This window comes from Patiria miniata, unplaced genomic scaffold (genome assembly GCF_015706575.1).
Source record: "Patiria miniata isolate m_02_andy unplaced genomic scaffold, ASM1570657v1 HiC_scaffold_20, whole genome shotgun sequence".
Taxonomy (NCBI): domain Eukaryota; kingdom Metazoa; phylum Echinodermata; class Asteroidea; order Valvatida; family Asterinidae; genus Patiria; species Patiria miniata.
In genome coordinates, this window is record NW_024037059.1 from 2,598,726 (window position 1) to 2,623,918 (window position 25,193).

The 25,193-nt window shown below is 40.6% G+C and overlaps 1 protein-coding gene across 3 annotated transcripts; it reads right to left on the reverse strand.

The window, feature by feature from the left end:
* Positions 1 to 2,841: 2,841 nt before the first annotated feature.
* Positions 2,842 to 24,551, reverse strand: LOC119728163 (protein WWC2-like). Of its 3 annotated transcripts, none has more exons than XM_038200246.1 (22): positions 24,287 to 24,551; positions 15,897 to 15,937; positions 14,963 to 15,031; positions 14,080 to 14,237; positions 13,011 to 13,059; positions 12,446 to 12,593; positions 11,617 to 11,686; positions 11,345 to 11,496; positions 11,118 to 11,211; positions 10,235 to 10,383; positions 9,532 to 9,621; positions 8,675 to 8,849; positions 7,566 to 8,136; positions 7,054 to 7,171; positions 6,381 to 6,545; positions 5,884 to 6,076; positions 5,485 to 5,628; positions 5,170 to 5,288; positions 4,646 to 4,982; positions 4,283 to 4,378; positions 3,962 to 4,118; positions 2,842 to 3,494 (listed from the first exon to the last, which is right to left on the reverse strand). In XM_038200246.1, exons 1-22 carry the CDS (start codon positions 24,412 to 24,414, stop codon positions 3,310 to 3,312), a joined length of 3,408 nt encoding a protein of 1,135 aa, XP_038056174.1. In that variant the 5' UTR covers positions 24,415 to 24,551; the 3' UTR covers positions 2,842 to 3,309. The 3 variants fall into 3 exon arrangements, with proteins under 3 accessions (XP_038056174.1, XP_038056175.1, XP_038056176.1); XM_038200247.1 differs by having other exon boundaries at positions 5,170 to 5,285; positions 24,287 to 24,414; XM_038200248.1 differs by lacking the exon at positions 24,287 to 24,551 and adding an exon at positions 18,915 to 19,260.
* Positions 24,552 to 25,193: the final 642 nt, after the last annotated feature.

Here is a 25,193-nt window from a genome sequence, read left to right on the forward strand (position 1 = left end):
ATTAACATGTTGACTTAAAAATCTGAAGTTACACGAAAGATCATTTGTATTCCTTTTTTGTTTAAAGAAATATTTGAAAAGAGCAAAGAGTCTTTTTTCCCCCATGAAGAATTTGCTGACAAGTACTCAGAATACGGTTCTGAAAACAAATTGAAAAAAGAAAAAAAAACGGGAGAGAGGGCTGATGTCGAATACTCCGATCCTTTCATAGTTTCATATATAATAGCTCGACAGAAACGGCATTTTGGTATAATTATATAATACACTAGCTAACAATTTAGTGTATTGGAAAATAGCGTTTTGCACATTATTTAAAATATTATTCTTTACAAAGCCTATTAAAAAAGCATGACGAGCGATAAATAGCAGCATACTGAGAATTACGATAATACTGTTCAATTTTGCCGTCACTTGCAATTTCAACGAATTTCTTTATTTTTTTATACATTTATTTATAAAAAAAAAAAAATTCAAGCAAACAACATGTCGTTTATGTACTTGCTGCTTCAGTTTCACAATGTAAAATTTGGCTTAGAGTATACGAAGGACGTATGTCAATCGGCAACAATGATGAATGAGTAAATAAGGCTTTCGAGAAAGCCTATTTAATTCTTGCCGAAGAAAAGCAATCAAAGCAAAGTATCCTGCTCAAGGACACAGGGCACCAGCATTTGCTCTTTCTGGATTCTTCGTTTCAAAGATTCTGATCCGATGCAAAGCTTTTGCCAATCCTGCAACAAAGCTGTTCCCTTGATGCCAAGATACATACAGTTCATTAGACACAAAACAATTAAATTAACAAACAAAAAAACAACTGCAATTACAGAAATGAGGATTTTGTTTAAAAACTTCAAATGGTCACTGTTATCAGAAAGGGCCCACAAATTGTTTTCATGTGAAAATGAGTCAAATTCACAAGTACATAACATAATAACAGAATATGACAGAAAAGGCATAACATGCTTCACTGGCAGTAGATGTGCCTTTCAAGCTATTAAAGGAACACAACATTAATTCACAGATATACAGAAAGCATCAACAGCAATGACATATCCTGCTCCAAACAAAAGAAATCATACACACTCTACAAGGCTTTTTAGCTTCTAAAAGGCTGGGAAGATTTCTGTGGATGTTATACAGCCTGTCTCAAAAAAAATGGTACAATCGAAAACGATTTTTTTTTTCAATATTAAATCTCAACATAAGTAAGTCGTTTTGAGCATCACATTAAAGAAAAAAGACCAGGCTTTCCAATACTTTTTGTTTCATCTCATTTGCTTTTGTCAATCCAGAGATAACTCCAGTTTACTGCGGAACACAAACATTGAGTTTGTGCCACTCTCTGGGTGTGAGCTTCAAGACAGCATGGCACAGTACTCGAAACAACTCTGCCCATGCATAAAAGTGGCACAAAATCGATTTTGGTGTATCGCACTAAATTGATTATATCTCTGAATTGACAAAAGCAAAAAAGATCAAACAAACACTATTGGAAAGCCCAGTCTTTGTTCTTTAATATTATGCTAAGTAAGAATGACTTATTTTGAAATTTCATATTTAACAAAAAAAATTTCTGATTGTACCATTTTTTTTGGAGACAGGCTGTACTTGCATTTAATTCTTTTTAAGAATTTCATCATTGAATTGTTTATAACATTTAAAACAGATTTGAAATAAAAAACCATTACGATTTCTTCTTGTCAGTATTTGGTGAATAGATAGGCACTCAACTGTTTGCATAGAGAACTGGTATTTGGTTTTCAGTGGGCTCAAGGTTGCATTGTCAGAATTTTTACAAAATTACAAAGATGTTGAAATCATGTTGCACACCAATTGTGGTTTGAAAGGGCAGTAAAAACACAGTCATTAATACAATTTTTAGGGGGAGGGCAGTTGTGGAAGAAACTGGGAACGAATGTTGCATCCTGACGCCACTTTTTTTTCTTCATACAGCGCGTCCCAAAATACCCGCGACATTTTTTTTGCGAGGCTCTAGCGTCGCCGCAGAAACACGTACCGCCATTATTTTTATATCATTTGAAAGCTTGGAATCTTAACTTTATCCATGGTAAGTATTAGTTTGATTATTCGTTTTCAAATAAAGGCAAACTCAACCGATTTCAAGGAAAATCAATCATGCGCATTTTTTCTAACGTGGAAATGGTTCATAATGTTCATGATGTGACGATCTCGTTGCCTTTTATTTTCTGCGTTTCCTATTCTTTTTGATCCACGTAGACTACACCTTCAATGAATTCACAATATTGTTCTTTGTTTCAAGTTCAATTTTGAAATTCACGTGCAAGTATGTACCTACTCAAAAAGCGCGCTCAAAGTGTGACTCCTCGATTTTCCTTGAAATTGGTTGAGTTTGTTTTCGACATGCCTTTATTTGAGCATGAAAAATTGTAAAACTCTTTTAAATATCAAACAAATACTCACCAGGGATAAAGTTCAGATTCCAAGCTTTAAAATGGTATAAAAATAATGGCGGTACGTGTTTCCGCCTCGCAAAAAAAAGGTGTGGGTATTTCGGGACGCGCTGTTTAATCTCAATGAAGGTCAGTCATTGCAAACATGTTGAACAGACATGAATCTGGGACTGAGAAACATTTCCAATTTTGTTAGAAAGTACTTTGAAAATGCACTCAACTTTCCATAGACTTTGTGCACAACCAAAGAAGTGGCGTCAGGATACTAAATTCTTTCTAAAATGGGAAAGCCAAGTTAGGACAAAAGGAATTTGATAGTACTATCTGTGGTTTCTCAAAACTCATTTTCAGACTACATATTCAAATTACATCATCTTTGATTATGCAAATACATCTCAATGACTTTTTTTTGAGCACGGAACCTTTATTCTGAACTCTTCAAGACAAAAAAGCTGCATACGATCTGACCCAGTTAACGGCCAGATTTTACGAAAGACATATTGTGAGGGCACATCTTTAGTGAATCAGCTTAATTTTAAAAACTGCATAAAAACATGTCTTTAAGTAAACAACCCCTCGGTCATTCCATTTCGTTAAAATACAATTTGCATGTATGAATATTCAACACTGGAAAAAAGGTACACCTTACAAATCATTAGAACTAAAGCGTTATTTTCTGAAAGTTATACAATAGAAAAACGTTGAGAGCTGTGGATACATGTGCGACTGTGAACTACAAAAAAAACAAAACCCAGTTTTCTGGTCTGGAAATAAAAAGGTTTTGATATATATATATTTATATATAAATATTCTTATTGTTGAAAATGCGAGAGGAATTGTTTATTACTTTTTGGATTATAAAATGATTCTTGGTTGCTTAGCTGAATGTGGCCGACCTTTGTACAGGAGTAGACATGTGGGACGATTGTTTTGTGGATGCATTGTTGGTAAACCCGGTGGCGTTGCGTTGCTGATTGTGCGTGCTTTTCTCTGCACTCTTGATGAGTCGGTGCAGAATGTCGCTGTTGTTGGATGTTGAGGAAAGCTGTGCATTGTGTTCGTCTGTCAAAAAAAGCGGAATGAGGGGAACTACATCACGATAATGCTGTGGTAATGACGCACTTCTGAGTTCACTGAATTATCCTTTACCCACCTAGTCTATGGAATACCCTACAGTGCCACAAACTATTGGGACTAGCTCTCATGGTCACAGCATTGGCAGTTTATGCACTGGTGTTGGAATTGATACAAAAACCCCACTTCTCTTGAAATTGACAGCACACCAGGTGCCATGATTTCACAGGATGCTTGAGACTATTATTCACTTACAGTCAAGTAAGGTATTTCATAATAATTTGATAGTTTTGTTTTTTGATGTTTGCAAATGTTGTATATTGCCTTTAAGTACAAAGAATGTGCCTGTAAAACGGTGGATTGTGGAAGACTTGGGAATCTTGCTAGCTTATGCTGATTCAGGAAGGACATGTTCAATATTCTGTAATTCAATCTTTTTGTACTGACAATCCTACCTTTGGTGCTGGCCTGCTCCACGCATCGCTTGATCTCCTTCAGTCTTTGAATCTCCTCCCGTATCTGGACCTGCCGCTCCTTGGAGGCCTGCAGACTGACCTCCAGGTCACTGGGTGACCTCTGGTGGAATGACCTCTTGCTGGATAGACTGGTTGGCTGCACCGGTAAGATTGGACATAGGAAGGGAACACACAGAGATGGGTTTTATGAACAGGAATGTAGCGTCATAAAAAAAGGGTAAGTTAATGATGTACACAATTAGAAAAACAATAAGAAGGGAACAAAGCCATTTAAAAGAGACTTGTAAACAACTGTCCTACCGGTTTCCATCTGAGACTGCGTCTCTCTAGTGAGTTTCTCATGAAGGGCGCCCTCCGCTGGAGAGCCATGGCACTGTCGCTATCGCTACGATTAAGCTGCAGCACAAAATAGGAAAACATTTACATTCATATTAGTACTTAAAACTCATTCTGCCTCTGAAGTCTTTGAAGGCGTCAATACTTATGAAAAGGTTCTATAAGCAGAAAAAGACCGTGAAATGCATCTCTGGTGTCACCATGGGCCTCATTAGGAACCGCAAATAAAACTTGCGACATCGACAGTTCAACCTCACTCAGGCTTAAATGACGGATTGTTTTTCCGTTTCTTTCTTTCTTGTGTAAAACTTGGAAGGGTTGACTCACTTTGCATATGTACTGTTTCTGTGGTGGCTGACCCGCGTTGAACGTCTTGGACCGGGAGAGCGAGGGCGCCCTCGCGTGGTGGGGGTTGGAATTCTGGGACTCCGTCCCCCGCAGACTGTTCCTCAGCATCTCCAACCGGGCCTCCCGGTCCGCCGGGAACTGGGCGGGACTTAGCAGGGGCAAGGGGCGGGTCGGCTGAGGTTGGGGCTGGGGGGCGGAGTTGGGGAAGGAGGAGGAGTGGGCGTGGCCGGACCGGTCGTCGCCGATGCTGACGGCGATGGTGGTCAGGTTACGGTGCCGGTTGATGAACGAGTTGTCAAATGAGGAGGATCGAAATCTGTCCAGAATAAATGAAAAAGCTTGTGGTAGAGGACGATGATAAATATTCTGGGGAAACCCTAGCAAACCGGCAGAGACTGTCGGCCTGGGTGGAAATTGAAGGGATTTGATCAAAGTGGTACTAAATATCCATAAGAGGATAGTAAATATGAAAAGTACTATGCAATTACAAACTAGTACCCTACCTAGTATCTGTGGTGCTCGCGGTGCTGTCGGGCGCCGGTGGTGGGGGGTTGTTTTCGGTGGAGGGCTGGTCACCAACTGACGCTCGTCGCGTTCGGGATGCAAATAGCTCCCCAGACTGCTGATCCAAAATGAGACAGAAAGTTCACAAGTTGGGTGGGGAATGGCCGCATGATCAGAGGGGGCTGGGAGGAGGCACAACACAACTAATAAAATGGTTCACAGGGTGTTTTGAAGGAAGTGTATATTCAAATTGGGTGTAGCTTGGGTGTGACTAGGGTGTGGCATGGGCGTGGCATGCGCATTCATCACATTACCTGGTGGCTTGTTTCGGAGGGTGTGTTGGAGGCAGTATAGCGTTGAGTCTCCATCTGGAGGATCTTGAAGTTGACGATGTTGTGCCACTGGGACTTGGCTACGTGCCGAGGGTTCAGGTCAGCAAGGCTTATCCTTGTCCCTCCCTTAGAATGACACGGGGAAAAAAGAATCAATTTAAGTCCAAATCTGCGGAAAAACTAATCACAAGCAACTCCTTTGTCACTTAACTTTCCTTTTGTTGGGGGGTGGGATTATAGGGTTGGTGACCTTTTTGTTCTGAGCAAAACTTCTACATGCTTGGAAGTTTATGTGTGGCAGGTCCAGCAAATTTAACCTCGACCGCCCAGATCTTTTAAAAATCTAGCCGGAGGTTTTGGCGTCTTTTTTTTTATGCTTACCACGCACTCCTCCCGCTGCGTGGCGCCCACGCTCCACACAAACAGCTGCAACGTCTTGGTGCCAATCTTGTTCTCCATGATAGGCAAGCTGACCGTTTGGCCTAGTACCCTGAGACTTGTGTCCTCGATGTCATCTGTCTTGAAGCTCAGGTTGGCGTTGGGCGGGCAGGGTAGGACGTCTCCCTTAATGTAGCTGCAAGAATGAACAGGAAAGGGGAGTCAGGTCAGCGCAGCGGTCCTTTACATGCCTTTCACCTCAAAAGCCCGGGTTTGATTCCCGACCAGGTCCATGTAGATTGGATTCTCAGTCCCCACCTGATTCAATGAGCTTCCCCCCGAAATATTCAACTATCATTTGAAATCTGCACGGGACTAACACTTGGAATTTGCTGGGTTTCATAGACAATGCCAATTTTTTTTTTTTTAAGAGATACGTAAGAACTGTCTTTAACTCTTGATAGTCTACAATCCACTTTAGAAGCGTAACTTGCACTCACAACTTGGTGCAGTCCTCAGGCAGCATCTCCCGAATGTGTCGCAGCTGCTCTAGTGCCACCACTAGGACGCCCTCGCTTAACAGGTACTGGAGAGTCAGCAGGATCTGGCCACAATTCAGGCTGGATATGCTGCTCAGGAAGTGGTCACCATCCGACTCCGCTGATCTGAGAGGTACAGGGAAAATAACACGGTTACAGAGCATTTCAAGATAAGCTTACATCAGGGATGCCTTTGGGCCTTTGCTTCATGGCCTGAAAAAAAAATGGACATGTGAAAGACGGCCAAATCCACAATACCTGTCATAATGTCACAAATTCGCGTTCACTTTCGCTTTCGCATGAACTGGGCTTAAAGCTTGAAACTTGGCATCCCTGTTGAATGCAAGGTTGAGGCCATCACAAGTCCATTCACACGTCAGGACACAAGTAACAAGGGACAAACAAATTTTGTCACCGTTAATTTGAGCAACTTGTCGATTGGCTTGTGACTAGATGACTAGTGAGTGAATTCTTGTAACTTGATCCAATCCCTGAATAGAGTACCAAAGTGCACAATGTATTCGGTTCCATGCACACAGCTTAGTGTGTGAAGACATCAGCGCACGAACCAGAGTGAACCAGAACAATCAATAGTATGAAGATAACACGGATTTGAATCAACACTGAGCAGTACCTTTTATTGGATGCTTCGTACACCCCGCTGTCCCCTGCCACAGACTCATCAGACACTGCTGCCGATACGCTCCTGGCTGCTGCTGTGGATTGGCCCTGAAGGCGCTGCAGATTGACACCTGAAATATAAAGACAATGAAGTAATTGGTCTATTAGTTAACATTGATCAGTTCATAGTCAATCAATATATCTCAATCAACTGATCAATAATTATCAATCGATTATTAACGGATAAAACTATATTTATTAATCAGTCAAGTGATAACTCAATCAACTATTACCAATCAATAACGTTAATCCTTAAATCAACTAAGTACGCTACCAATAAACTGTTCAAAAAATTCAATCATGGATTTACAACATTCAATTCGGACAATCGGTTACACAATCAGCCAGAATTTCTTTGATAATTTGCGAATCATTTGTATTCTAGAAATGCTGATGTATATATTTGCTGATCACCGATTATCAAACTCACAAATTGACGATGGATTTTGCTATTGATGGACTGACCTGCAATGCCTTCACTGATGGGACTCAGCGGCGTGTTACCAAGCATCTCCATGTTGTACTCAGAGACGGGCATCTTGGGGTCCATGCTGAGCCGCGACAGCCCCCTACCGCCCATTGCCACGCCCACTCCGGCACCGCCGGCCATGAGGGCGCCCTCTGGAGCAACCCCTGGACCCGAGGGAGGCACCTGCGTCAGCGAGTCGCCCCCGTTGAGAGTAAGCTGGGACAGCGAGCCCACAACGTGCTCCTCCTCAAGTCCCTGGGTGCGCAGGTAGCCCGCGATGTTCTGCTTTTGCCGCTGCTGCACGCTGCTTAGGTGGTCCAAGTAGGCCGGCGGGGGGCCTTCGTATCGGACGTCGCCGCCGTTCAGGTGGGCGTTGCCCGGGGAGGAGGGCGGGGACATGGAGGAGAGGGAGGAGCGAGAGGACAGCGATGTCATGGACTTGTGGTTGGTGTCCACGGCACCGGGAACTGAGATGGCAACGGGGGCTGGGCCGGGCTGGAGGTGGTGGGGGGAGGTTGGGGCCAGGGCTCCAGGGCCCTCCATGCTCCCGTGGAACAGAGCGTCCACCTGCAAATGGGGATCAACGACGCCTTTGTTAGCAATGCGTTCCTTCGTGAAACTTGTCATAGAAAAAAGTGCAACGAATAACTGAATTGCTAGATTTATGGAACAGTGTATGAGAAGCCAATGTTGACTGTATCCAATGGCCCTTATGCACGAGTTGGCCATTTTTGTCTTGTTCCCTGAAAGTATTTTATAACTTGTGAACTGTTGAATGGGATGGTGCCAGACTATTTATTCACTATAGCCTCACTCGCATATTTTTTAAATGTTACACAAATTTTGAATGATTCATCTGAGCAGACTGGTATTAATTTGTAACGTCATTGCTTTCATTTCTCTACACAAGTTCCAAAAATGAAGATTGTACCTCTCTCTCAATCCAATATGGCCGACTCATGAAGAAGGCCCATAGCCCCTTGTTGCTACAACCAATGCTATATTACAGGAAAGCCATCGTGCTAACTGCATTTATTGGAGTCAAGATGAATACAGCGCATGGCTTATAAAACAGAAAATATGGACTCCATTTTTATTTGTTTACCTTTTGCTTAATGTCTTTCATATTGAGATCCATAGAATACTGTGACGGCGGCATGTAGATATCGGGGTAGCTGAGGGCGCTGTTCAGGGAGCCTTTACTGGACGCCAAGGAACCTCGGCTGGAAGCACTTAAGGATCCCCTGCTTGAGCTGGAGGATAATGTACTGACGGACACACTGCAGAGGATAAACATCCCAGTTTTTAGACTACGGCTTTACACAATTTCATACACTCTTGAAAGAGAGATGGTTTCTCAATCTTCCTAACATTCAAACGAAACATGCGTAATGAAATACTGACTGATTGATTCTGTTACTAAGATCTCTGACCTTATTTCTCTGCATCTTATTTCTAATACATACTCTGCATTCCCTGATCATATATTACAGCAAAATTGTGCAGTATTCGTCAGTGTGTTAGAAATATAGAGCTTTTTAAAATTACTAGTGTTGACTTGATGTGCAAAGTGATGCCTGCTGGCCGATACGCCCAGAACTGAAACGTATAATCAGTAAATGAGCATTTCATTTTGCTCTGTGTAAACAACGCAAACGCATGCGTGTATCTGCAGCAGATATTTTTGCCGTGACATTTTTCAACTGTCACGACGCGTTTAAGTTGTTTGCGTATGTTGCACTTGCACATTGCACTTAGAGTACACTTTCAAAATTCACTCTAATTTCACTTTGTTCTACAAACACGCACATGAATTCAAAAATGTCTGCGCCCAGGAAGGATTCAAAGAATCTCTGCACGTAAGAATGAGGAGTTAGCGCTCAAGGTTATTTAAATTGGCTCTATGGTTAGAAATAATCACATGCATGCTAACATAACAACAACAAAAATTGTGAGCCCCACCTTTTCAGCTGTGACTCCAGTTGCATAGCTTCCCTCGTGACCTCTGCTAACTGCTGGTTCAACTGGTCTTTCCTCTCCTGCAGTTTTATCCTACAAATCAAAAACCAGGAAAACAGGGGGAAAACATAATTGGGTCAGTTTCTCAGAACAGTGGATATCTCTCTGTTGGGACAAAAGAACAGGACGAGTCAGATGAAGTAACGATTTAGGGGTGTTTTACTTAATGAGTTTGTGCCGGGATTATTTTGACATTGACCAGACCCAGGCGCGGGATTGTTTTTCACGAACCTCGATGCCAGACGGGTTCAGGCCGTCATCTGCGGGTAGCACACCCTGATATTTCGGCCTCACTCGCTACGAGCGGGTCACCGACAGATATTTCCAGCCTCGCTCGTTGCGTGTTTATCCATCATCCATTCCTAATACCGCAAAACCTATGCGTGTATACATGCCATCCCCGAGAACTGGTTAAGTGCTACATCGCACCTTCAGTACATTTTGGCCTCATTAAGTTGTTGAATCTTAACGTGTTTCTTTGTTTTTGCTGACTCTTGGCTAGAGGTGCTACATCGCACCTTCAGTGCATTTTGGCCCTAATTAATTTGTTGATTCTTAACATGTTTCTTTGTTTTCGCTGACTCTTGGCTAGAGGTATGTGTTTGGGCGGAGTCAGTAGACTTATTGGGTGGGGGTTATTACTGACCTGTTATGTAGCACCCTTGTAACTTCTTCTTTGGCCTCGTTGATTTGTTGAATCACGGCTTGCTTCTCAGCCTCTAGCTTCCGCCTCTCCTCAGCGCTGCGTTTGTGCTGGTAAGCACTCCTCAATTCCCTTAGTAATTCCTCCTTTTCCTTTGAGAGAAAAAATGTAACAAAAAAATTACTAAATATACCCCTCATCAGTGAAAACGAAAAAGAGTGCAAATATTGAAGGAAAACTTGGTGCCATCTCTACCCATGCTGATACACATAAGATTATAAAGGGCAAAAAGAAGGAAACTCACTTTTGACAGCAATTTTCACCTACTTGTTGATCATATTTCAAAAATTCAATTGAATGGTATTAAAATATTGATCTTTAAACATAAGTGACGAAAAAATGATTGTAACTGCCTATTTTGTCTCTGAGATATGGTAGTCTAAAAATTTCATGTGTCAAATCTGTTTGTCCACGGACGGCTTAATTCCATCGGCTTGACTGAGCTCCGGAGCTTGATCTGAAGACAAAAACACTACACTAGAATTACATGCGGACAACAGTGATTTTGGTGACTTGTATTCGAATTAGGATAACAACACTATTCTTGCGATTTTTTTAAAGATTTTTTTCACACATATGGTTGAAGAGCTATAGTTCACTACATTATAAAAAAAAAGTTCAAATAAGTAAGTAGGTTAAAATTCCTGTCAAAAGTTGGTTTCCTTCTTTTTGCACCACCCTGTATAATAACAGTAAGTAGCATGCATGAAACAATGAAGTGTGCTTCACAGTCTGTCATTGCCACAAAGACTGGACGGCAACAACATAATGCACATTTGAAGATATTTTTCAGGAATTTTGCCTGGATTTTTTTTTATGTTCCTACCGATATAAGCAGCAGCCTGTCTTTGTCAGCCTCGTTCTGTCCCAAAGGATTCTGGTCGTCCAGCTCCGCTATTTGGATCTGCAACAGACACAACCTACCACACCACCAAAAAATAATAGTACAGATCAGAGAAAGATAGAGTCATTGAAATTCACCATAGGTCATCACAAGTCCCATCATCGTAAGTCATAGGTCATTTTTAGTTATCTATTTATATAATGACGCACCTCCTCTGGGCATCCTCGTATTTCATCCGGATTCGCTCCTTCTCGGCAAGCCTCCCCCCGCCCATGTAATGGAAGTGGCCCGGTAGGTCACTCTGCAGCGTGGTGTTCAGCCGGTGCTGGTGGTAGACCATAGACGGCATCTGGGAGGGGTTCTGGGTACAAGATCAGAAAAACTGATTGGAATATTCCATAAGCAAATGAAAAGGGGGAGGAATGGGAAAGGGAACAATGAGGAAAATAAAGCAAATGTAAGGAAGTATGATTAGGATTACCTCAGAATAGTGTCCGCCCTCATCTGAATGGAACCGGATCTCGGGGCTGCTGCAAGCCTTTTCATTACCTCTGCAAGTGCCAAAATAATATAAAATTATAAAAAATATGTAAATCAAGAAACACAAGCCCCCATTGTTCACACCCTGTTTCTGTGGGCAGGCAGTCACCGCGTCATTTTTTATTGTTAGGCAAATTAGGAGCGAGTTATGGGGACTTTCTGCTGTCCCCACAGCATCAAGGTCCCCATAGTACCATGGGGCAACTCGGGTGTAGTCCCCACAACTACGGAGGGGAACAAGTATGTGTGACCTCACTGTGATAACTTTTGATCGAAATGACTTTAGACATTAGTGAATATAAACTTAAACCTAACTCCCTAGGCATTTTTGCCAGGATGCAACCTCAATCCTGCAAAATCCTCCAGTTGCCTCCTTGTAAAAATTGGATACAGCCTGAATCCTGCAAAATCCTCTGGCTATGACTGTCAATAGGATGAGGCAGAGCCAGTGACATCCTGGAGCAGTACGGAGGATTTCAAGTAATAATCTAGGCCCAAATTTATGCACGGCTGAGCATAAACAACACAAGGTCCAGCCCAAGACCTTGACACAATGCATCCTCCAAAATCAGCCGCACATTTTTGTCACACAGCTTCAACCCTTCAAAATTCTCCACTTATGAAAGGAGGATTTGGGAGGATTTGGGATAGTTAGGGTTAATTCACGAATCCACCTGTCTAAACCACCTTATTTTGGGGCGACCCAAGTTGCTCCCCATGGCGTGACTTTGGAACACCAGTCTGTTGAGCTTGTTGTCGACTCGACTCACCTGTATTCCTGGTTCTGCAGGTAGACCTGGGCCTTCATGTGCTGCAGCTCATTGCGGATCTGAGCCACACGCGCCTTGGCATTAGCCACTTCTACCTTCAAGAGGTCTGGGTCATAGCGGGTGCTGCCGGTCGAGCTGTTGGAGTTGACTGAACATCACAGACACGGATATTAACATTGAGGTTATAAAGAATTCCACTTCAACGTTTTTAAAAAGAAAACTGGTACTTTAATTTTCAAAGAGACGCGCTCAGTGTAACTTACTGGCTGTGGCTGGGCTCTTCCTTTGTCAATCCTCCAAAATATTTCAAAAACTTCAGGTGGATTTTGAAGGGTTTTGAAGGAGTTGGGATTGAAGTGAAGTCTGTAAGTGCATTTCTCACATTGAAAATGGGACTAAATTTATCTGGAGCAGCAATAAATCCTCATTTCGTGGTGAGCAGTGCAAAGTTACTGGTCCGTAAGTAAATTATCAATAGATACAGCCCAAGCAATAGAAACAGACAAAAAAAACATTGATGTTGCTACCTGCTTTTAAAAATATGGAAAAAAGCTGCCACACTTACGGCTTGTTTTGGATTGCCAGCCACTCAACGCATCATTCAAATGTTGAACCTGAGGTAAGACAAAGCAAAGGTCACAATATTTTAATTGTAATGTTTAAGTCATGTGCTCTTGAAAATTTTTAAGACATCTGATTGATTAAACCATAACATAATGCCAACACACTTTGAAATTACATGAAAATTCACAGGCACTTTCCAGACTGCTCCCTAATGAAAAATTGCCCGACTCTTAAAGTAATCAGAAAAATGCACACAACGCACAAGACACAGTTTTGCACATGAATACTGATTGCTCGTTTGGTTGCTACTTGTTCACAAGCAAACGCTGCACAGTGACAAAGCGAGTAAGGCAGAGTCTTCAAAATAATGACCACGCCTGGCACTTACGCGAAGATGCTAAGGGTTTTAAAATTAGCTGGGCATGCTTAGCTCCATCTGCGCTCACACCAGAAGGCGCACGTGGTGTGTCCTTCACATGGAGCTCCAGCGAGTGGTCACAATGTCCCATCTAGTGCTGGCCGAGTACACCAAGTACTCGTGAGTAGTGTTTGCTAATCGTTGTTCAACTTGTGGTTTTCATCTACGCGAGAACTCGTCCTGGCATGAGTAGAAGTAGGTACTCGCAGCAGCAGTTTTTTTTTACAACTTTTGACTTAGAACAAAGTAACCACTTTGTGGTTTCTGCACCAAACTTGTCTTTTGTCTGGGTCTTGTTATGCAGCTGCTACTGGGAACTGTTACATTATCCAGTACAACAAACTTTTAAGGAGGCCTGGACCGCCTAACTGCAGTAAGGATATCTCAGAGTTGAAGACTGTGGTGAGTCTTCCACGCTGTTTATTCGTAGTAGCTTCACGTCTTAGTAATGTCTTGGCCATTTTGTTTTGGCCATTCTGTTTTTATGGGAATTTAGTAAACTACTCTCAAGTACTCGACTACTGGCGAGTAATTTCTCTGCGAGTACTCGAGCAGGAAAATCCACTACTCGCCCAGGCCTAGTCCCATCTACTGTTCATCGCAGAGTTAACTGGTTTTCTTTTTGGGGGGGGAGGGCTTCCTTAAGACCAACCTCATTCTCAGCCAGCTGCAGTCGCTGCTGCTTGACGTTGCAGATCTCCTGCTTGGCCTGCGAGTCCTCCTCGTCCGTCTGGGTGGTCAGGTACTCACGCAACATCATCTCTTTCTCTCGCCGCCATTGCACGCGAGGATCTTCTATCTGGTTGCCCTCTAAAAGAAAACACCAAAAAACAACCACAAAAAAATGATGAATTGGTTTGAGAGGCAAAAAAAGGTTTGCATTTCGAGGCTCTGCCAACCATGGAGCCCTGTGCATCATGTAACTGCAGAAGCAGTGTCTACTGGATGTCCATTATTCCTTTGCTAAGAATTTTCTGTTACAGTTTTCAAAGATGCTTTAATAATGGTTCGGCCAACGTCAATTTTCATGGCTTTGTCAACCTTGGAATTCTTCACAGAGTATTGCATTATCTAAAGCTCCGACAAGCAAATGCAAATAATTTTGATAAGTTATTACTGTATTGATTCTCTACAAACCACAGCCACATTTACCCTAACCTTCCCAAATCCTCCAAAACCCTCTTTGCTGAATGGAGGATTTTGCAGGATTGAGGCTATTATTGAAGCTGATTTTGGATGCACTGTGTCAAGGTCTTGGGCCGGACCCTGTGTTGCTTATGCTCAGCCGTGGATAAATTTAGGCCTAGATTATGCTTGAAATCCTCCGCACTGCTCAAGGATGTCACTGCCTCTTCCTCAACATATTGCCAGCGATTGCTGTTCTCCAAGGACCACATTCAAGAAAAAAAATGGAAGGATTTTGGGCAATTGAGGCAGTACGCAATTATTACATGGAGGCAGTTGGAGGAATTTGCAGGATTGAGGTTGCATCCTAGCAAAAATGCCTAGGGAGTTAGGTTAAAGAGTCAACTTACGGTTTAGATGGTCTATGTAGTAAACACCCAAAACAGGATCATATGCCTCTTCCCATCCAAACGGTAACTCTAATCCAGACAAGAATGGGCAAAAAAAAAAAGAACAAGAAAGACCATGAAAATCAACATCAAATAGCACAGCAAGTAGGGTATTATGGTATATAAGTTGGTTATATGCCAAATAATAAACAATTAAGATAAATAATATATTATTTTGAATCAGCAGCTTTGACTTCATTGATGAGCAAAATTTCACAAATGTTTTTATTCTCAAACCAATGTATAATTTAGCTTTAATAGAGCATCCAATTGACAAAATATGAAAGTGCAGTCCACTGAAGTTCCCTGAAAACTCTAAGGAGTTTTGAAGAAAAACAAAACTTCATCCCTTTTTTTTTCCTCTTTGGTAAGCGTTTCAACTTCCCCATGTGGACTGAGTGGGAATCCATCCATGAAATTGAAATCGAGCAAAAAAAGGCAATAAAAAATCTCACACAATCAAAGCATTTAATACCCAAACTTTTAAGAATGAAAGACTGATCAAAAGTTAGAATTGTTTGCCTCCTTCTACTGCAATAGGTCTCTCTCAAATGACGTCATTTCCTACAGACCAGCCACGTGCATATTTTGAGCGTCAACTTGCATAACACTTATCGGCTGCGTTGTATTTCGAAAACATTCAAAGCAACAAGCGCACACGTTTGGAACATTTTCAACACTGCGCAATGCGTGCTTGATTGAGTAAAATATGCAGTTGCAGTTCACCTACAGAGATGGCTGTCTTTGAGAGAGACCTATAGTACAATTTTTGACAGGCGTTTTTTTATTCAAACTGGTCGCAAGCAGATAAATACTCCTTCTTAAAAGCACCAATTTCAGAAGAAATTACAAAGTTAAAAATTACTAGAGGGTTGAAAAACAGAGATATAGTTACCATCTCCAGAGCAGTCAGCAAACGTCTGTGGCTTGGTTAATCTGGTGGTTTGAAAGAGAGAACAAAATGTATGTCATAGTTGAAAATATACACACTGTGGTCGCATTCAGACAATTCCTAGCAACCGAGTCTAAAAAGGTTCTGAGAATTGTCAAGAGACAAGGGGGAAAAAAGTTTTTTTTTCAAAAGCCATCAGAATCCTTTACCTTTTACAAAGTGTGAAAACCAATTGTATGATCTTCGCCTTTTTAAATTTTTAATCTGTTTGTAGGGGCATTACGTCCTGAAATACGCCCAATTTCCATGTTTCAAATGAAATGATATTAAATGTCAAGAGCATTTAAAAGTAGACTATAAACGTCCAAACAACTATCCTGTAAAAACCGTGTATTTTGAGTAATTCTTGCAAGAACCATGCGAGAAAAACTTTCGGGTGTCACTATTCTGTCCCGAAAAATGGAGCTGTTCAGTGGTTGCCTTCTGCGGACGTGCAGGAAACAATATTTGTGTATTGGTGCTGTGAATAATTTATGTGACACACACAAGTGTGTCGCTCATTGAACGAAAACGACAGGAAAAATGTATACATCTTTGAGGTGGCCATCACATAGAGCTGTCCCGAATATACTTAATATTTGAGCTTTCGATTTTTGCTGAATATTGGAATAGCCTTTTGCCACTTTGAATATTCGGGGGAAAAAAACAATAAATTGTACACGGCTTTGATGTTGTTGTAATCGTAAAGTTGCAGCGCTTTATTGTCAGATGGCGGTTCATTGTTTCCCATCTTTTAAGCAGGTTAAAGCTATAGTCCATCATTTGCAGCCATCCGAAAAGTAACTGGCATAATTACTGTTGAAAAACAAACTTGGTTGAAAGATAGTAAGGGAACTAAACTCCCTGTGAAATTATTCTTTCTGGGAAGCTGTCATTTTGAAGTAATCAACAAAAGAAGGCATTTCCAACGGTGATTCTTAAGAAGCACCGTAGGAAAATTTAAATTAGTAGTTCGTTTTGTTATTCAGCGCAGCGCACACAAGTATTGGAACGACGCACACACACGCGCGGTTGTTATAATTCGTCGGATCAGTGCGCGACGCCGCGTATAGCTGCAATTCAAAACAATTCAAAACATGATTCAGTAACTTTTGATTTGAAATTGAGATCTTAGAATGCTGCTTTTCTCAGAATGTACAGCTGAAGCTGAGCTGAAACTTCATCAGGTTAGTTGCTTAGTATCCTTCATTAGATTTTGAACACTTTTGTTGCTTCAAACGAACAAAATGCACTAATTACAAATGATGGACTATAGCTTTAAAGACCTTGACTTTTACTGAATACTGACTGTAAAACACTCCAGCCTTCCATAATATCGATCCCCTAAACTCATGCTAATTTGGTCGGCAAGTTTTGACCGACGTGGTAGCACCCAGTTGCAGGTGGCGTGTGTAAACTTGATCAGAGAGTTTCGAATAATCGAATATTCAGTGAAAAGCCATTCCGAATAACTGAATACTAAATTACTCGAAAATGGACAGCCCTTCATTAAAAAAATTGCAGCTTCAGGCCAAGTTTTTTTTTAAATAGTCGGTCTCTGGTCAGACGGGGTTTTTTGGTTGTTTTGGCATTTTTGTTTTTTGCAAGCATGGATGGTACAGACAAGGTGGGTACTATCTTGCTTTTTTGTGTCCTCATATACCTTGTGCCCGCCATCATTTACCTTGGTGCCCTCCATCATCTGGAGTCAAGTTGCCTACAAAACTTTAAGGCAATATGGCAATAGAGGGCACTGTTATAGCTACAGCGGAAAATTTGAAAAAAAAACTTTGACGCGCATGATCAAAATTGACGCGCACGCTGATCAGAGACCGACCATTTTTTTTTTCCTTATTTCTAAAAATAGTTTTTTTTCTGTGTCTGGTAAAAGTGTCTGGAAAATGCTTCACTGTAAAATTGTTTACTACCAACTTCTAGGCAATGTCAGCTAATATGACACCCAAGGTTAAGGGGAAACACCTTATTTTTCAATATTATTTGAGAGTTTTAAATAGATTCTACAGTTCTTAAAGGAGGGGAAAAGTGGAAAAACAGTCCTTTACATCAACCAAATATGGGCAATCCTTGCACAAAAGCACAGACTTGACAATCCGCATGGTTGTTTGTTACGCTGTATTCAACATTTCACCAAAGAAAAAAGAAAACCAACCAGACTTTCAATACAAAAAGAAATCTATAAATTAGTTTCCTTTACAATTTCTTCCACGCTATTCATAAGCTCTTTTGTCACCGGTGCCAAATCCCGCCGGCCTTCCGAAATACTTGCCATATTTTCGATGAATAGAATCCTTTCAAAAGAATTCTGAATCATTCTTTTCTTTTGATGTCGCCAAACTTGTCATGTGTTACCCAGCATGAAGGGAAAATATCCCGCAATTTTTTGCCGCCACGGGGGATGAGCTCGGTATTTTTTTTGTGTAGCTGGCAAAGTGGCAATGAGGCCAGTTTTGAAAAATGAAAATATAGTTGAGTTTCTAAGAAATTTTATTGAAAAGGGAAATTTTGGGGTGACTTTCCCCCTATTTTTTTTATAAACCTTGACATAACAATTTCAGTTAATGGATTGAGCAAATTTACAGAAAGGGTATAACAATGCTGTTTCATTTTCTTGTGAAATGTCAACGTTAAATCCATTTCCTGCCTCTTTCTTCTGTTCTTTTTTATCCTTTTTTTGTGTGTGTATTTTTTTTTTACCATCCTTCCCAGAAACCCCAAAATGTGTGGCCAAAAATCAAAAACCAAACAATGCACAAGCGTTACTGAACGAGATCTCCACTAGAGATTACGGACTTCCATTCTCCCAATGCTGTACACTTTAAACCAGTCCGGTTACTCAGATCACCACCCCCCCCCCCCCAAAAAGAGAAGAAACGAAAGAAATTCCGCCATGACTTTGGCATGTTTGAAGGAGATAAGCACAACTGATAGGTAATCATCAACAAAGCATACATATGTACATACCACTGTATCTAGGGCAGTGCGGTCCCCTTCAGTTCTGTCGTTGAATACCAAGCGCAAGTTATTTCATAACAATCCCAAAGTTTACAACAACATGAGTGCCGGAAAAAAAAACAATCTGATTTTTTTCAGCGAACAACGAACGTTGCCTTTTTCTACCACAGGCTGCTGATGTAGTTTATAAATTCAGTACGACTTGTTGTGTATACAATTATGCGCACGGACAATGCTTGGTATGTGGGGCCTGGTTTTATCCCTTGTGCGTGGCTAAGGCATTAAAACTGCAAGCAGGGACAGTTATAGTCAATCAGCCTCCTCTGCAAATCCGATTCTATTGTCAGTATTCTGGAGTTGTTTCTTCAGAGGCCCTCTTCAAGAACCTCTCCCTTTCTTTTGTCAGTCAAAATAGGGAAGGGGGATCTACAAGGTTTGCGAACCCACACACCACCCCCCTTCACTGTGCACGCGCTCCTCGCTCAACCCACATTAGGGAGCGCAGAAGAATGCAACACCCCCCCCCCCATGGACAATAACCCTAGCGATTTCAGGGATGGAGGGTTATTTTTTTTTCATGTGTGAGTGTGGAAGGCAGGTTTCAATGCTTGACTGATTAGTTACTTGTGCTTGGAACCCACTGGAATTCAGCCTGCGGGCACGTGTCTCTTGTACTCCATCACGGCGAGCAAACGACAAGTGAATAAAACCCTTTATAGTCACTGGGTGTATTATTATGTGAACATACGCCAGAGATTTTTCCCACAGGCGAGGATTTCTTGAAAACACAAACGGATAACTTTTTCCCCCCATCTAATGCCAGTTCACGGATTCATATAAAGCAGTTGTTCACAATGAACTTTGCAGGCTCTTACAATTACAAATCTTTGTGACTAAACCTTCACAAGTTTTAGTCAACGGGGATCTTCTTCTGTCCAGATCTGTTCAGATTTATGTTCTCATTTCATCCAACTGTCTTGCAATCGGAAGTTCTGATTGTGGGACTGGTGAATTTTTAAGTCGCCTAGCAGGAGGTACGTAAGAGAGTGTCCTCCAACAAAGCTATCTGGCAGCCACTTGCTAAATATGTGCTGTCAACGCTGGTGAAAATCAGCCCATTAACAGAGAGAGGCGAAAATGTAGGAGATCTCAGGGTCACCTTCTCAAAAGGCAAAGAGAGAGATGAAAGAAAGCTGAGACAAACTCACCAAGGTCAGACCATCAAGCCACTTCTTTAAGACTCTACTTATTTTGAGAAGCATTTGAATGGTGGGAATTGGACAAACAAAGAGAAGAAAATGATGACTAGGTGGGGGCATATTTGAGGGGGCCTGGATTTGATGTGGGTCTGCATGTTGGCTGGATGGTAAGACTATGGAGATCAGCGATATTAGATTAATGATTAGGATTTAGAGGAAATATACAACATTTGCAAACATCAAAATTCAAAACTACCAAATTATTATGAAATACCTTACTGGACTGTTAGTGAATGACAGTCTTAAGAATCCTGTAAAATCGTGGCACCTGGTGCGCTGTCATTTTCAAGAAAAGTGTTATTCTTTGGAACCAGACTACAGGAACATGATTGTTTTTCTTGGTTATTCCAGCATCTATCCAGGATCAAACCCCACAAGTAACCTACCGAATCATTATCAAAAAGCTTACTTGGATTAAAGATAGTGCTGCTACTAAACACCCCATGAAATTATTCCGTCTGGAATGTAGGTGATCTCCAACAATCAGTCAATTGACTGATTTTTAGAAATAAACAGCGCTATCGACGAAATGGTGTTTCGTGATCAAAAGGTTGTGCATGGTTTTTCACGGCTTTCTCAAAAAGTGTTATTGCTGCAACTTCAACAAGTAGGGTTTTGAACATTCTTCTTTGGATTTTGAGTGGTTTATTTATTGGAAACGAACAAAACGCATGAAAAGTAAATGATCCTACATGTAAATGATCATACAGTGCCTTAAAAAATTTTTTTTTTATCAAAAAGAGATTCAAATTCAGAGGCATGACTATTAACACAGAATATTTTACAGTAATTTTTTCTTCAAGACCCCTTTAACGGATTGTCTAGTGAAACTTGTGCAGGAGTCTCCTATTACAAACCAGGGGCTTTGACCACGAGAAGACATGGCTAGCTTCTTAATCCCTGGTGTGGATATGCTCAGCATAGTCTAATACTACATCATAGTTTCAATTCCATATTCCTTGGCCACTGATCATCTGTAACGGCCAACCCCCAAGACATTTGAGGAATGCCAGTTATGGTGGTTAGAATATCTTCCAAAACTTGCTTGTGGCATTCCTGCATGTATTAAAGGGCTCGCAACTCTCAGACTGTAGAACTCCATGTACCGTGTAGTGTACATATGATGTACATGCAAAGTAAAATATAATTTTGGTTTTGAGATTTAGACGCTTGTGGTCCAAATTAAATCCATTTTTTTAGTCACATTGAGTCAATTTATATAATTTCATAATCTTAAATTCAAAGTTTCAATCAGTTAAATATCTTAATATTCAGAATTTGATTCAGCAATTCCTGCAAGTTTGTGCAGCCACTATTAAAGGGCCATGTGATGTCATTTTATAAATGCAACCCTTGAAAATGCAACTTGTGTCCCATTTAATCTTATTTTCAATTTTCGTTTTGCCATTTTTCAAGGGTATTTTAGTGCCTTTTTTGGTTTTTATGCTAATGCAAATTTCCATATTCATGAGCAAAAGTGTAGATGTCATTTCAGGCAGAAATGTCAATGTTACAGCTATTTCAGCACACAAGTTACCAGAATTTTGGATATTTTGCTGTCGTAAATTGTCTTCTCTTTGGTGATTCGTTGTTGTGTCAGTACGTGGCAGTAAGACAATGAGCAAACTTTTCTCACAAATGTTTTCAACGAGCAGATTTTTGGGTTCACATTTGAACAGAAAACCCCTAAAACTGAACAGTGTCTTCCTGAATGACATCACAACAACAGCGCCCTCAGTTGTCCAGAAAAGAAGTGCACTTTTGAATATAATTTACCAAAAAGGGATGTTAAATAATTTTCATACATTTAAAAGAGTAGAAAAATTAATTTCATGGACACTTTTAAGGTATATGCTTTACAGCTCTGGGGCTACATGATGTAGCTGGAGCAGGCATGATGTGCCTATACATATCAATCACACAATTAGAAGACAGGAAATGCACTGGTTATTATGATAGGAATTTCTGTTACATGAATTATTGTTTGAATATGAATATGGATTCCAGTCTATCACAGATTTCCAAAAGTAATGACCATGCCCAATTATACTCCTGAGCGGAGAGACGCAAGTGGGGTGAAGTGGATTGCCCAAGGACACAACATATGGTTGGCAGCTACATTGGAATCCCTGACCTTCTGAACACAAGCCACAAAGCTTAAACCACTATTTCTTTTTTTCTTTTTTAAGTATGATGCTTTTTTAATTGCCCAACTTCCTGTCCTCAGTACTTCATTCCCTCTCCTGATAATTCCACAGAGATCTGAATATATTGGAAGCTCAATATTATCTAGATCATTGCGTATGCAATGTAAATGCACATTTGACTGTGATTATGTTAGTCATGTGAAGAAAAAAAAATCATCCATACAGGGATAATATGTTCCCTTAAAGCAAATCTATCTTTACCTCATGTTTATAAATCATGTATCTCTGTGAAAAAAATCACCCATACACCCTGACAGGGATAGTATATGTTCCTTTAAATTAAAGCTAGTCTATCTGTACCTCATGTTTATAAATAATGCATCCCTGTTGTTTCCAAAACACTGGGTCCATCTGGGACAAGTGTTGTAAACAATTTGCACAGATTCCCTACACTGTATGTACATGTAGGCACTATGTTCCATTCCAGATGTACATGTATGTATTTTGTTTTTTACACACTACATTTAGTCATGTAACTTGCTTACTGGGAGTTTATTCTTACATGTAGATCCATACAGATACAAATCTCTTAAGGTTTCAAATCAAAAGGTTAAAAGTAAACTTCTATTTTTTGTTTTTCAAAAAATGAGGAAAAATCCTTGTCAGTTTTATAATTGTTCAAAAAAGGCCACTAAAAGTTAAACAATATCCAAATCCATATTTCTAACCTCTGCATGTATTCAAGTACCAAAAAAGAAAATCTTCAAGGTAATATACAACATTTGCAAACATCAAAAACAAAACTACCAAATTATTATGAAATACCTTACTGGACTGTAAGTGAATAATAGTCTCAGGCATCCGGTGAAATCATGGCACCTGGTGTGCTGTCATTTTAAAGAAAAGTGGAATTTTTATGAATTTCCAACGATGGTTGTTCGACCATCATTGAAAAACTAAACTGACTTTTTTTTCAAATACCACCCCCAATTTACCACATTTTGTTAGTCCAAATTTTGTTTGCAATCGGATATATGTGAATGGGTGCAACCCAGCTAGTCTGGTTTCCAGTCCTGACAATTCCCCGCAAGTGTCGTAAGTTTTTTTTATAAACCAATCAGAGATTGCGTTTCAGCAAAATGTTATACACGTATTCAACAGCCTACGATAAGCTTTCCAATAATCCGCTTTATTGCCATCTTCATTTGCATGTTTTGTTTTCCATAATTCATGATATTGCCAGCTATTTAGGTACGTAAGTCAAATAGAAGAAATACCATGAAAACGGATTTTCATTCACCAACAGATGCAGGCAAGATTTTTTCTCCCAGAGAGTAGTCAACACCTGGAACGATTTACCAAGTTATGTTGTGAATGCCAAGACCACAAATTCTTTCAAACATGAGCTCGACGAGTACTGGAAGAGATATGGGGTCAATAAAGGCTTATGAAGCCTAATACTTATTCCCATTAAATCGTAAGTGTAAGTGTAAGTGTAATTGGAGCTGCGGCTATTAGCTACATTTCCACACATACAAAAAATACCTTGAATACGGCAAAAGACCTTTTTACAAGTCAGTAAGAATATGAACGTTAATTTAACATAGGATAGGCCTAGTAACTATTTAAGTGAATGAATTTTATTATGCAATGGACCTGCTTTACTAAAGTAAACAATTACAAATCACCACTTTTACTCCGTGTTCACTGTGCCCACATGTTTTAAATAGGGCCTATGCCAAAAACGTTATTATTCAGGCACATGCAGTGACAGGTAACCACAATGAAAGATATCCCCCCCCCTACTCTGCTCAAGTAAAAAGTTCCAGAAAACACATTCTTTTCCTACAGAGAAAACTGTGAATATGTTATTAGGAAAAAGCTTGGGCACACAGGGCAGGCACGACGACAGGCAGTTCACAAAATAACAGACATGACAGACGGACCGGACATCAATCGGACAAAATGCACCAACCTGTCACGGGGGTCAATCCACGACGTCTTTCGCGTGTTGTGGTCGATGAAGTATATCTTGCCGTCGTAATCCCGTGCCTCTTCCCAACCTGCCGGCAGTGGCAATTGTCCATTTAGAATTCTTGACATGGCTGCCGCCGGAATAAGCCCATGATATGCGGGAATACGCCGTCTAACTCCACCAGACGAGCGTCATCGCTGCGTAGTTTTTCACCATGTCTACAGACGACGCCATCTTGAATATTTCAGGGCAGGAACTTAGGCAGTAATCGATTCCTAAATATTCGACTGCCAAGTCGGAAAATTAAGGATCGAAATTAATTTTGATCAGTGGTTGCCTAGCCCCGCCCCATATTTGTCACCTTTTGTCTCTTTTCCCCTCCTTGTTTTCTTGATTTTATCTCACAGATGAATAAATATCAGTGTCACAAAAATCCAAGTAATTTAAGTCCCTTAATCCCAATTTTATTTATTTATTTACTTATTTGTTTGGGGTGGGGATAATATGGGAGTGACTGTCTGTCGTTTTGAAGAAATCGAATAAAAAGATGTAATGGTGGTTAACAGCGCGACCGGTGTTGTAAGAAAAGAAAATAGTTAAGGATTTCGTAATACTTTCAATAAATTATGAAAAGTCACTGCCTTGCTCATGACATGAAGTGGCTGAGCTGAGTGTATCGATGAGATCTGAGAATTGGAGAATTTAATGGTCTCACTGAAGTGCGCCCTCTTGTGACATTCCTCAATGAAAAAACTTCTGGAATAAAATAATAAAATCAATCTACATCTTTTTCCCTACATTTGTACTTTTATTATTGTTATTATAAAGACAAGTACAGTTTTCAAAACTGACAATCTTCTTATGAAACTACGAATTTGAAAACGAGGGCTTATCCGATAGAACACCA